At 40.9% G+C, this 14,133-nt stretch overlaps 1 protein-coding gene across 5 annotated transcripts in view; it reads left to right on the top strand.

The window, feature by feature from the left end:
* Positions 1–14,133, top strand: part of TBCK (TBC1 domain containing kinase) — an 82,216-nt gene that overhangs the window by 51,303 nt on the left and 16,780 nt on the right. For all 5 annotated transcript variants that reach the window (XM_083456762.1, XM_083456763.1, XM_083456761.1 and 2 more), the window contains 3 exons: positions 3,554–3,590; positions 7,421–7,582; positions 11,260–11,435. In XM_083456762.1, coding sequence (XP_083312888.1) covers positions 3,554–3,590; positions 7,421–7,582; positions 11,260–11,435 — 375 coding nt within the window. The remainder of the gene's footprint in view (positions 1–3,553; positions 3,591–7,420; positions 7,583–11,259; positions 11,436–14,133) is intronic.

Raw genomic sequence — 14,133 nt, 5'->3', positions numbered from 1 at the left:
CTAAATTTTAATCAGAGTAATTAATGGCTCTGACTTAGCCACGTTCATTGATTTAAGTGGCTCTACTCTGAGTAGTGTTGACGTCTGTGTAGAAGCATTTGAATTGCAGTTATGTTCAAAGTCTGCAAGCAGAATTTCCTGGGAGTTCACCTTCCCATGTACGCGCTCAGTCCTTGATACAAGGAGGTTTACAGTCTGAAGAAGAGTATATGGGGAGAGTATATAATTACATGGAAAACAAGCTATCTGCAAAACTGTATTTTCCATACAAATGGGTTTGCTATCCTACAATAAGCCTAATAGGAGCTGCGTGTGTCACTTGGAAAATAAAATTGATACCGGCGACTCATCAGGATCTATCTAGGTTGAAGCATATGCACTTCAGCAGTGATCTGAACCAGATTTTCATGCTTGAGTACTAATCCTATCAAATTGAACACTGATAAATCTTCCAGTTTCCTGCTGTGCAAGAGATTATTTCTTGCCACTCTGCCATTTGTTTTTATATTATAGAGCTCTTGAATAGAGTCTTGAACACTACTGAGCAGCAAGTATTGTTATTGGTCACAATGTCTGCCTGAAGTATTATGTGGCGAAAAGTGAGCAGGGTTTCTTAAAAACAACAACACCGAACAATAACTATTGTATACATTTTATAAAATCTTACACTGTGTTATGAAAATGTCCATATTCCCTGTGTAATTCTGACATGAAAACAATAATCTCTTAACCTAAAGGATCCTTACTACCAAAACATGAACTTGTATGTTTAAATTATTCAGTCGCAGTTTTGATTTGCCATTAATTATAGGTTCTGGCTGTGTCTACTTGGTAACCACTTAAGAAAGTGGCTACCAAAAGCTTTGATTTTATTCACCTGCAAGTAACTTAGCACCTAGCTAATTACAAGTGCTTAACAAAAAAGTATTGCTGCTAGGTTTGTGCAATGATGGTACAGCTAATTGTTATTTGAGAGGACGCTAGTGTCAATTTTTTGTCCTTTAATCAAGCTTTTGGGCCAATTTTTTAAAATTATAGATGTGCCGTAAGTACCATCAAATACATCAAAGAATTGAGGTTTTGCATATTACAATGGCGTCCACACCACATTTACTTTATATGGAAGCAGCAAGAGAGCAAGGTTGAGTGAAACACACGTCTTGATCCGCTTTCAGGTCTGCTGCAAAGGAGTGGAATATGTAACCCACCCATGTAAAACCCAGCAGTAAGAGAAAGAGGGTGTGCTGGTTAATCATGCCTTCTCTCCCACCAGTAACATGGAACATTCAAAGGGGGGCAACTGATCTAGCAGTGATGAGTTACATTACATTTGACTTGGTGTCAGGTAGATTGACCTACGTATATTCTAAGATTTATACACTATTTGATGGAAAAACGAAAAACCTCAAAGCGGTTTACAAAAAGATAATAAAGTCAAGAAAATTTCACAACCATACCTTAAAATGCTCAAAAGTTAAAATACTAAAACAGTATAGACCTAGTACAAGATTCAAGTGTAACTCAAATGTCAGTGGTGTTTCCCCCCCAATTTTAACCTCTCTTTTTTTGCCAGGCCATAGGCTCATGGGAAGCCTGCAAGCAGTTAGAGATCAATTCAATTCCCTGTTCACAAATTATTTTGAGCTGGGGGGGGAGGGGAAATCTATAAAAATATTTGCTTCACAGGATTGTTGTGAGGGTTAAACTTTGAAAGATCTGGGAACCTACTGTATTGACTGTTAGCTGTACTTTATTATTGACATGCTCTGTTTGACATACAGTATTTGTAAGTCCATCTTAAAGATAAAACTTTGGGGGAATATTGCAGTAAGAATTTGTAGCAGTCTCTGCCGCTTGGTTATACTTGAGTGAGGTTGGTAGGGGGCGCTGTGTACTAAGAACAATGCATCTCAGCTAATAGAAGCTCATTGTTGCAGCTGTTCTTAAATGCAAATTTGGGAAGCAAGTATTGAATCAGATATTTTGCTGTATTTTTCTTTCTATTTTCATGTTTCTCCTTTTGTCTCCCTAAGGCACAACTAGACACACAACTGATTTTAGTGCCATTTGTGAAAGGAATGTTGATAACTTATTGTTTTTCCTTTGCTTTTCCTAGAATATTATTGGGGGGGGTGCATTGCACTCTCAGATAGTGAAATGAAATACTAATTTACTACTTTTTCAGTGTATTGACTAGTTGTCAGTAAGGTCCAATACATCTCTGAGACCATCCCTCTACGCCAGTGTGTTAGGCCTCAGTCATTTGAATTTACAGTGGTACCTCGCAAGACGAATGCCTCGGAAGACGAAAAACTCGCAAGATGAAAGAGTTTTTCGTTTTCTGAGTTGCTTCGCAAGACGGATTTCCCTATGGGCTTGCTTTGCAAGACGAAACGTCTTGCGCCTTTTTTAAAAAACCGCAATGCATTCCTATGGGAAACCGTCAATACACAGTGGTGCTTCGCAAGACGAAAAAATCCACAAGATGAAAAAACTCGCAGAATGAATTAATTTCATCTTGCAAGGCACCACTGTATACAATTTCCACTAACACAATTTCAGTTAATCAGTGCGGTCTAATAGAAGCTAAATATTTAAGAACTGGTATTTTGTCACAGCGGGTCTGCTACCAAAGAGACAAATGGCCATTAAATGAACTGTGGATTGTCTCTTTTGTATACTGTACTCAGTTTCGCCACCTTGACTTACTGGGCACAAAAGCTTCCTTTGTATTGCTTAGAACAGTGACCTAGGCCAGCTTGAGTGCAAATAGAGCATTTTACACACACACATAGACACATGCACACACATGAGACAGATAGAATCAGAAAGGACATCTGCTTCAGTGCCATGCAATTTCATATGACCGTAGCCTCTCCATAAGATGGTTACTTGTTACTTTCCAGAGAGAAATCTCAGCCTAGTACAAACCTAAAGGGCATACACCATTCCCACCCACTTTGTAGAAAATGTAATAGGTAAACTGAGCTGCACAACAATTATATGAATCTGGAATTAATGATAACTCAGTAGAAAGCAGCAGTTATTTCCAGGGACAGTTATGTAACCCATTTTTCTTAATCATGGAAAAATGGCTTCCCTCACCTCTTTATCATACTTCCACACTTCCTCCCTTCTGTGAACAGATTATTTTATAGATCAAGACTTCTCAGCTTCAGCATAGGAGAGGTGGGAGAGAGGAAGCTCCCATTTTGATTCCGAAGAGGAAATTTCATATATAGAAAAACCACGTGCAAATTTTGTAATGAGAGAAAACAAAATGATGGAGCGCTTGTTGAAATCCCCCTACATGATGCCTGGATTACAGTTATTATACAGAGCCACGAAATAGTGGAGTGCAGGTTCTAGGGGTTTAAATTGCAGCGTTGGTAACATGCTACTGCGATACAGATTTTGAACTGCAATCCTGACTTTAAATTGCTCACACTTGTTACAGTCAGAGGCTGCAGAACACTAAGGTGATAGAAAATTTACAAGGCTGTGCTTTAACACATGTATTCTTTTCTCCCCCCCCCCCCTGTGGTTTTTGTAGCTGTATGCTATCCCTTGGTTTCTCACAATGTTTACACGTGAGTATGACCCTTTGTCATTTTTTTTCCGTGCTAAGCATGCCCTTTATATTGCATTTTTCACTTTGATCTGGGTTAAATATCTGGGGAACCTGTGAGTTTCCAGATGTTGTATTCTAACTCCCGCGCACCCCAGTATGGTCAGTGGTCAGGAATGGAGGGAGTTGAAATCCAGCAACATCTGGAAGGGCACCGGTTCCTTAGGCCTGAAATAGGACCTACAGAGGATGGCTAGGATTTCATGCCAATGTTTCGGAAGATTTGGGAGTCTGTAATGCACTCATGCAGTGGGACTCCCCCTTACTCTCCTAACTCCATGTGCCCCCCCAAAATCTCCTTCAACCCTCTGGAGAAATTTTTTAGGGGGCTGCAGGAGAGAGAAGGGAGATGCTCTGTTTTTCAAGCAGAATGGGAGTGTTGGATACAACCCCAAAGCAGCAACATTTTCGTTTCTGATTGTCCGATTATAGTATTGAATGATCATAGTTCACTCAATTCATATATGTACTGTGGCACATTTTCACTTAGAAATATCCTCCTTCTGTTTTGTCTTCTCTTTTATGACATGCTCTAGCTTTGAGCAACTCTTACAAATCCCCATCAGAAGGACCGTGCTCTTTCAGGGATAATTCCACAATGTCCTTTCAAAGCAGTGGTGTCATTTCATTTTTAATTTGTACTCTATCTTCCTGAATTACTGCACTATAAAGACGACAAAATACACAACAAAAATCGCATTGTGATCCTATAACCATCGCAATCCAAAATCAATTAACAAAATTCAAGGACCCATTTCACATATATAGACCCAGTTCCCACATAATGCTAAGCTATGGTATGACTTAGTGTTATGTCAAAACTCCCAGGCTCCAGGCAAACCATGAGCTGTAACTCAGGTTTCCTCTTCATTTGCCACTTATGGTTTAGCCAGAGTAGCATGGCAGCAGCAGAAACAGAGGTAGAGCACAGTGGCTGCAATCTTCTCATGCATTCACTTGTTCACACTAAACCATGGTTTGGCTTAGCATTATGTGAGTAGTGGGCCATACATAGTATTACAATATGATGCTTTAAAATTTTTTTTAGCAAATTTAGCAAATGATAATAAAATAAAATAAATAAAAAAGCGGGTGGCGCTGTGGATAAAACCTCAGTGCCTAGGACTTGCTGATTGCATGGTCAGCGGTTCGAATCCCCGCGGCGGGGTGAGCTCCCGTCTTTTGGTCCCAGCTCCTGCCCATCTAGCAGTTCAAAAGCACCCCCAAGTGCAAGTAGATAAATAGGTACCGCTTTATAGCGGGAAGGTAAACAGCGTTTCCGTGCGCTGCACTGGTGCTGGCTCGCCAGAGCAGCTTCGTCACGCTGGCCACATGACCCGGAAGTGTCTTCGGACAGCGCTGGCCCCCGGCCTCTTAAGTGAAATGGGCGCACAACCCTAGAGTCGGACACGACTGGCCCGTACGGTCAGGGGTACCTTTACCTTTGTACCTAATATAATAAAATCACCCTGGTCAATTGCAACAATTATTTTAAAATCGCAAACAACCCAGAAGATATATGTAAAAATACAATGCATAAAATGCCTCAATCCTACTGGTTTCTTAGAAGCACAGTAGGGTTACGGTTTGTTTGCACATACAGCAACATATTTTAAAAGTAGACCTAAAAGTTGTTACAGCAGTAACCATGTCTATATTATTGTGAAATTGTGTGATACAGTAAGACATGTCCTTAATTCACAGGGGATTTTCCTACAAGCACCTACAAGTGTGTGGCATAATCCATATACTTAACAGAAGATTTGCAGTATATCTAAGAATTGCCTTCTAAGCATTTTTCAAAAAATTCTTTTTTACTAGCATTTTATATCCATTTTTGTTGGGACACAACAAGACAGTGCTGTGGTTTAAAAAGCTCAGTTTTGGTAACGGGTATATCTGATGAGGTTTTAAATTTGTTTTATAAATTAACTAGTATCCAAGTACATAATGGCTGTCAGATAAAGTCAAAGATTAACTATGATACTGATTCAGATGAGTTAATGTGAAGGGAAATCATTCAACTGCTTCTGTCCTTTGGAGAATTATATACCTCACATACAATTATAGTATTGTACATAAAGTTTGACTGATATTTAGTAAGCATAACAGGAGGAATAGTTTGTCTAAAAATGGGTGCCTGCATTAAAATGTGTTGCTCTCCTGGGTGCAAAAACTTCAGGGTTTATTTGTAACACTGTCACAGAAAGCTGAAGTCATGTTGTAGCTAAAAAGCTGCTCTAAATCAGGAAGTCCCCTGGTTCAAATATTCTACAAAGATCTATTTTGGTGGCTTTAGTTTGTAAAAATAGATACTCCTCCTCACTCAGAAAAAAATGCCCTTGGCCATCTCATCACTCTATAAACAAGACCAAAACCTCTCTCCCTCCCGCAAAACATCCCCCCCCCCCCGAAATTTATCCCACCTCTGTTCAATTTTGGGGGTGCCTCCAGATGTTTTGTACTAAAACTCCCACCCGACCTAGTCAGGGGTTATGGAGTTGTGGCCCAAAACATCTGGAAACTCCAGATTGGTAAACATGGATGTGTTAAGTCCGTCCTTACCCCTCCTCACTTTTCACAGTTAAATACTGAGCACTGCTGGCCTATTTATTGAAATATTTTGTGCTGCCTATGAAGTTCACCTAAAAATTATGACATTTGCAAGTGACTACATTTTATTAGTACCAAATCTGCCTGTAAATATGTCTTCCCCATGGACAACCACCTGTTGTCCTTCTGCCAACTCCTTCTCAATATTGCCAACTATTTTAGCATGCTGAGCAATAGCTATCTGTGCACATTTCTTGATTAGTTTGTACATACAATGTCTCTAGTAAATGTTTATTATAACAAGAAGATCGAAAATGTACTTATGGGAGAAAATGGTCCCATTGAAACAGTTAGCTGGGAATTCAATGTCTATGCAGATCATGCATCTCTTTCCTTTTGCTTCAGTAATAAATACAGAGTGTTTCAACAAAAGAGAAAAGTCCTTGAAGTGTTTTTTTAGCAGAATATAATACTCTTAATTAGGCATTTAATAACACTGAAATGAGTTATTGATTACCTTTGGGAGTGATCTACAGATGAAGATAAATCTTTCTAAACAAGGTTTGGTATTCTTTGTTCTAAAATTAAAGCAATAACCTTCAAGTTGTGGTAATTTGTCTAGAAAAATGGCTGTATATCTGTGACAGAAAATCATAGGCCTCTTTCACTATCCTTCTCAATTTATCAATGAATCTATTGACTTAATAACATAACACTATTTGGGTTTCTCCAAATGGCTCTTCCACCACTTGGTTGCATGCATGCTATTAGGTCACCTGCTATTTAGAGCCTTTTCCTGTGTTGAATCTTATTTATAAACCCTTTGCGTACTGAGTTTGTGTTATCAGTTACATCATTGTTGTTCAACTTCAGCTCCCACCAGATGCAGCCAGCATGGCCAATGACCAGGGGTAATAGGAATTGTAGTCCAGCAACATCTGGAAGACCACAGGTTCCCCACTTTCGTTCTGCAGCAAAAGCCAAGGTGGTGCCTTCAAGAAGCTGCCCTCCAACTCCCATCAGTCCCAGCCAGCATGGCCAATGGTCAAGGATGATGGGAGCTGTAGTCCAGCAACACCACCACATTGACTACTCCTGTCAACAGTTCCAGGTCGATACAACCTTTTCTAAACATAATAATCAACAAACTAGTTTGGTTTGGTCTACTGATGGGCCATGCAAGGTTTCTAGACTCTCAAGATAATTAAACATAATTTTCCTGTCTTTCCCACCTTGCAGATGTCTTTCCGTTGCACAAAATATTTCATCTGTGGGATACATTACTACTTGGGAATTCTTCTTTCCCTTTCTGTATTGGAGTGGCTATTCTGCAGCAGCTGAGGGACCGACTTCTCTCTAATGGATTCAACGAATGCATTTTGCTGTTTTCTGATTTGCCAGGTATTGCAAGTTTCTATGTTGGATGTCTTCCATTACGGACCATGAAGTTTCTGTTGATAATTTTGGGTTTTGAGTGTAAGATCTTAGAAGGGTGATGGAAAATATTAATATAGATGGGTCCTTGCATTTCACTGAGCAGAGTTTGAATTAATTGTAGGACATATTTTTAGATGGAAAAAGCAAAAATGGATAGCTAAGTTGTAGGAGTGTAATATGAGAGAAGAAGAAGAAGAAGAGTTTGGATTTGATATCCCGCCTTTCACTCCCCTTAAGGAGTCTCAAAGCGGCTAACATTCTACTTTCCCTTCCTCCCCCACAACAAACACTCTGTGAGGTGAGTGGGGCTAAGAGACTTCAGAGAAGTGTGACTGGCCCAAGGTCACCCAGCAGCTGCATGTGGAGGAGCAGAGATGCGAACCCGGTTCCCCAGATTACGTGACTACCGCTCTTAACCACTACACCACACTGGCTCTCAGTCTTTTTCTTGAATTAAATTAACTGGGCATGCCATAGTATGAAACCACACACCTTTCCTAATAGATCTTCCAATAATATGTGTTGCAGTTTCATTTGCTGTGGTGAGTAACCAGTTCCATTCTGACAGGTACAATGAGCCCCAGACTTCCTGCAGACCTTGAAGTTGTGGCATCATTCCTACAGTTGCATAACGTTTCTGAAGGGCCCTAACTGCCTCACAAGCAGGTTCATGTCCCAGCTCTCCTCTTGAGCTTGGGACTCCAGTATTATGTTTTCCTTTTAAATCTTAGCAACCAATTTTGTCTTGATTTCATTTTTTCCCACACAGTTGATTAACTAGGGTGTGTTTGGCCTTCTCCAGAGCAGAACGTTGCAATCTCATTTGATGCAATCTCATTACCTTTTGATAGACTAGCAAACCACTCCATGCGCTGCTCTGGTTTGCCAGAAGCGGCTTAGTCATGCTGGCCACATGACCCGGAAGCTGTCTGTGGACAAATGCCGGCTCCCTCAGCCTATAGAGTGAAATGAGCGTGCAACCCCAGAGCCAGGGGTACCTTTACCTTTTACCATAGGTTCTAATGGAATTGGAGAGCAACAGTTGCCTTAGAAAATATCTACAAGTGTGCATCACATTGAAAGCAGCTCCGGAATCCGAAGCCTCCCTTTACGAGGAGGCAGGAGCCTCCTGTTCACATGGCAAGCAGCATGTTTGACAGCTTCTCCAGAAGCTGTCCCTGCAGACAGAGAAGGCTGGAGGAGAAGTGTCACATGCTTGACTTGCCGCTCGCCATCCCTCCCAGGAAGGTGCATTCGTTGCTGTTTCACTTTCAAGAAAAAGACACAAGAGCCGCTTGTTTATGAAAGGGTTTGGGGTTTTTTTTACCTCTATGTATTCTTGAATCACCTGTGTTTGATGCCTTTGTCAAGAGAGCAAGAGGCAGATGTGTTTATAAAACAGTTCTAAAAATTCATCAAAGGTGAATAATGGTATTTGAGAACAGAAGCTATGCCTACGTGCCAATATTTAATAGCTTCCAGCCAAGTATGGGGTAGTGAAGCTGGCTTTGGTACAGATAGAAAGTGATTTGTTCGCACACACCTGCTTGCTGAAGTTGTTCTGTAATGTTGAGGCCTGCAAGATTGATGCCATTTTACCTAAAGCTCTGAGTCCTTTAATTATACCCATTTTCCACTTGTATATATGTGATGCTCACATATTCAAGCCTATCAATCCTAGTTTTTAGCTCTAAGGATGAAGAAACCCCAAACAATTTCTCGTTCGCTCTTTCTTATCAGCTCCCTGGCTGTTGTATACTTGGTCATATTGTGTATAGACTAATTACCTGGCATTTAATATCTCTTACGAGTTTCTATATAGATACATTTATCAGCATCTTCATATTTGGCTTCTCCATACATACAAAGCCTCCAGGCTTTATGAATAGATACTTGTTAACTATATGTGTGTTTATGTGTATGTACATGGATGTGTATATAGATAACGCAAGATTTGGGCTATGAAAGTTTGTTTGTTTTTAAATGGAAAAACCAGACAAGATCCATTTGTATCGGATTTTCAAAAGATCTGCAGCTTCATTTGCACATAATACATTTTATTTGTTTGTTTGTTTATTTATTTATTTTATTTCATATAATTTGTATATACCAGTTGATTGTAAAGGGGTTTAGATTAGGAGTGGCAAACCTCAGGGCACTGCTGTTGAACTGCCAGGCCCAAGCCAAATTGTCTCCATCCTCCTCCTCTGCAGTGTGAGGATGGGTCATGGGGGCAAAAGATGCATGCCTATTTGGCTTACCAATTGTGCAAATGCAGCCAAAGACATACGACTGGACCTGGCAAGAATTCAGAACTTTATCTTTTACCTAACTACTTTTTTAAAAAGGAAATCGCTACGGTGCGACACAGTGCAGCATTGCAGTGTGATCGTGTGCCATGTTCAACCAATAGAAAACATGGAGGATTTTCAAGTAAATAGTAACATCAGTTAGTGAAAATGTTTTCGTGTCAGATGGAAAGCAATGCAGTATCTAATAGGCAGAGCCCTACCAAGCTATAAGATGTGTGTTCACAGGAAAACTATGTGAAAAGGAAAGGCTTCTGCAAGCAAACCTCTTGATATCTTACTTTCTCCTCCCAAAGTGTTGTCTGTGTGCCTGGGGCAAGTTTTGTAGGACATTAAATAAAATGCTTGGGACTCAAAGGCCAGGCCAATGCTATTAACATGCATTCTTTCTAAGAGTGACAAGCAATTTATCTTTTCTAAATTTCCTCTTCGCATGCAGGGTCGCCAGAAAGAAGCAGGTTTCTGGAATGGATTTAATGATATGCAGAAGAAACGCTTTGTCACATTTATATATACTATTTGCCACACTTTTAATGAACTATTTTCTGTGTCAATAATCCCTTGTTTAGCGCTCTGTTTTTCCAGTGATCTGTCTTTGCAGAAAAGTGCTCAAGTGCTTTGCTGCGAAATTCCCCTCTTGTCACCTGTGTTCCTTCTTAACTTTGTGCTCTGTGTGCTCTGCCGTCCCTGTGAAATACAGACTGAAAGTTCAAAATGACTGCTGGAGATTATGGAATCTTTCTGAAGGCTGTAGGGCTTTGCTATTTATCAGTTATCATACAATAACACTTTACGGAAATGTAATATGTGATTGTGAGTTGCAGCGTGGAATATAAGCTGCTGCAGCCTCAAATGTCTCTCCAGCCAGGTGTGACAGTTTTATCAAATCAAGGGAGATTAATGACTTGCTTCGTTTTGACAAAATACAGCTGCTAAATTTCCACTAAGAATTAGGCAACAGATTCTTTTCTCCATGTCATTAAACCTACAGGAAATAAGTCAATTAACGAGGCTCGTTTAATTTTGCTGAGTAGCCTTTAGATGATTTCCAGGCTAGATGTCAGTGATTTAAGAAGTAGCCGGAGTCTTAAAAGTAGTTTAGGTTTTAGGCCGCATCCGCCAGAGCAAAATGTGTGCGCTTGGCTCTTCCTTGATCATGCCAGGAGCAAAACGAACCACAATCCCTGGCTTCCCGTTATTTCTGAACCAGGGAATGTGGTTTGATTTGCTCCCACCAAAAAAGGTTTGTTCTTGGCTTTCCAGAACTCTTTTGATCTCACCAAGGTCACTTTCCACCATGTCAGCCATGACAGCTTGCGGTCCTCTTTTCAGAAATCGACATAGAACGTTGTGTCCGTGAGTCAATCAATCTTTTCTGCTGGACCCCTAAGAGTGCCACATACAGACAATACGCACAGCATCCCAAGCAAGCCGGAGAGGGCAACTGTTCAAGAAGTTTAATGTCTTGTTTCTCATCTGACTATCAGGAAGCTCCCAGGAGTGATCTGGTGAGTTTTTATACTTTCAACTTACATTGATTTTGGGGTATATAGAACAGAATATTAAGACTAAATATACTCTTATTCTCTTAATTTTTTTAAAAAAAAAATGGTATTCACTGAGACCATTCTGCAGAAAGGATATATTTCTTTTTAAAATCAATAAAATAAACCTAAAAACAAACAAAAAATCCAGTTGTTGATGTCAACATTCCTTGTTGATGTCTCTTCCTTCATTTTACAGTTAACAGCTATGTATAGATGTTTCCTCATTGTGACATTGCTTGACTAAACCACGTCAGCTATTTATTGTTTGGAGTTTGAAGTGTATATCTTTGTTCTTCACGAGCACACTAATTTGGGTTTCTAACTTCCCTGACTCCCCAAACTTTTTGAACTTCTGAGCTGTTTTGTGGTTTGATGGCCACGTGACCTTTTATTTATGTTCCAGTACCATCTTGATCCTAGAACTGCTCTGAAGAATGTGCCAATGGAAGTATTTCATCTTGTGCCAGGGCTTCTCCCTGCTCCTGTAATCATACTGTTTCTGTTGTGCACGGGCTTTTATTCCTGTAACAGAGATTATTGAGGCCTAGTCACAGAATTTCTGAGTAAGCCTTCTCTTCACGGAGGAAGAATAGCAAAAAAGAATCCATTTCCCTCTCCCGTGGAATTTGTGGAATGTGCTATTTTAAAAGGCCCTACTTTCTGATGGCTTACTCACTGTATCCAACGTGCTGATTGCTGATTCAACAAGCAGATAGCTTCTCTCTTAGCAATTATGAAAAATGTCTTAATTTAAATACAGAAACATTTCTTTGCAATGGAAATGGCCTTTGGTGGTGGCCTGGGGAGTGGGGTGATCTCAGATAAACCTTTGGAACTAGCCTGGGAATATTTTATTTTCTTTGCTCTTTTATTTAGGAAATACATTTTTTGTCTCTTTGAATTTTTATTTTTTTTTACTTTACAGAGGGAGAAATAACTAGAGCATAATTACTCAGTTATTAGTGTGGTGCTTTAGGGGCAGATAAAAGGGACGCGGGTGGCACTGTGGGTTAAACCACAGAGCCTAGGGCTTGCCGATCGGAAGGTCGGTGGTTCAAATCCCCACGACGGGGTGAGATCCCATTGCTCAGTCCCTACTCCTGCCAACCTAGCAGTTCAAAAGCACATCAAAGTGCAAGTAGATAAATAGGTACCGCTCCGGCGGGAAGGTAAACAGCGTTTCCGTACGCTGCTCTGGTTCGCCAGAAACAGCTTAGTCATGCTGACCACATGACCAGCTTAGTCATGCTGTACGCTGCCTCCTTCAGCCAATAAAGCGAGATGAGCGCCGCAACCCCAGAGTCGGCCACGACTGGACCTAATGGTCAGGGGTCCCTTTACCTTTACCTTAGGGGCAGATGGGGCTCATCAACCTCGGAAAGTAGCCCATCTAGGAGAAGGGAAACCACTGCTTTGCATGATATCTTTGGAAGAAGAAAAAACTAAGGAGTAAACCCTACACAAATCCAGAGTGGAGTCCCCAAGACTGTTGGATGGTGCTTTCCAGCAACTCCCGCAGCCCAGCTGATGCCAAACATATTGCTCTGCTTTCCTTTGGACCGCATCAGCCAGGCTGTGAGGGGGGTCTTGTTGTCTGGGCAACCCAAGACCTCCATGCACACTGGCCAGACTTACATCCTTGGAAGGTCAATTTGGTGCTGATAGTGCAGTCGTTTGACTTCACCCCTGGAGGTGCACTCCGATGTCTCTCAAGACAGATGGATGCCAACAAGTGTGGTGTTTTCAGCCCTCCTCTAATAGCTTGGTACTGAAGCAGATAGATTTTAGATAGATTAATTTAGCTTATTGACAAGTCCCTGTCCTATGCTGTCTTTGGAAAGCTTGCCTTGCTCATTTGGAGTGATGTGTGTATGTGTGTGATCCTGAAACATGCAATATTCACATTTTATAAAACACACCATATATTTTGTGGCTAGAGGAAAAAAACCCTGAACTATCCCATTGGCTGCACCTTGCAACTAATTGCTGCTTGCCCTCTCAAGGAGTTCCAAAGCATAAGAAATGCACGGAATTGACAAACAAGGCCAAGAGACGTTGCCTGGGCAAGGTGTTTGCGCTTTCGGAGCCAAGTGATAGCCTTATCGGCAGAACTCCTTTGATGGTTTTCCACAGTTCCCTTTGCCCCCCAACACTCTCCGAACAGCTTGACACTAGATGCCTCCTTTATGAAATTGCAATTCCTTTCATGCCATGAGCAGCATTTCTCCTCTGAGGTGCGCTGATCACTTCCTAAAGTAAACTCCCAAAGACCATTATCGCGGAGCAGAGCAAATGTTGATGGTATGTTATACAAAAGAAAAAACAAATACTTGGCCAGCAGTGGGACTCTCCCTTGTTTTCTTTTTCTTCGCTCTTTTTGTCTTTCTCTGTCCTAGCACATGCCGTACCTCACTTCAAAAGTGCCTGAAGAGGCTTCATTTCTTCTGAAGTGGGGGGGGGGGGACTGGGGCTTCTGAGGCACCACTGCTGCTTATCAGTTTACTATTGCAAAATTTGACTATATAGAGAGGGAGGGAGAGAAAGCAGGTTTTGTTGTTTTTGACTTGTTAGGGATAACAGTCCCAAAGAGAGCACTGTTCATAGTTCTACCCCTTGTCCACATCTGTATTCTTTACTGAAGTTTTATAGCAGATGAGAG

This window comes from Podarcis tiliguerta, assembly GCF_965153285.1.
Source record: "Podarcis tiliguerta genome assembly, chromosome: 9".
Taxonomy (NCBI): Eukaryota; Metazoa; Chordata; class Lepidosauria; order Squamata; family Lacertidae; genus Podarcis; species Podarcis tiliguerta.
This window is presented reverse-complemented; position numbering and strand designations above follow the sequence as displayed.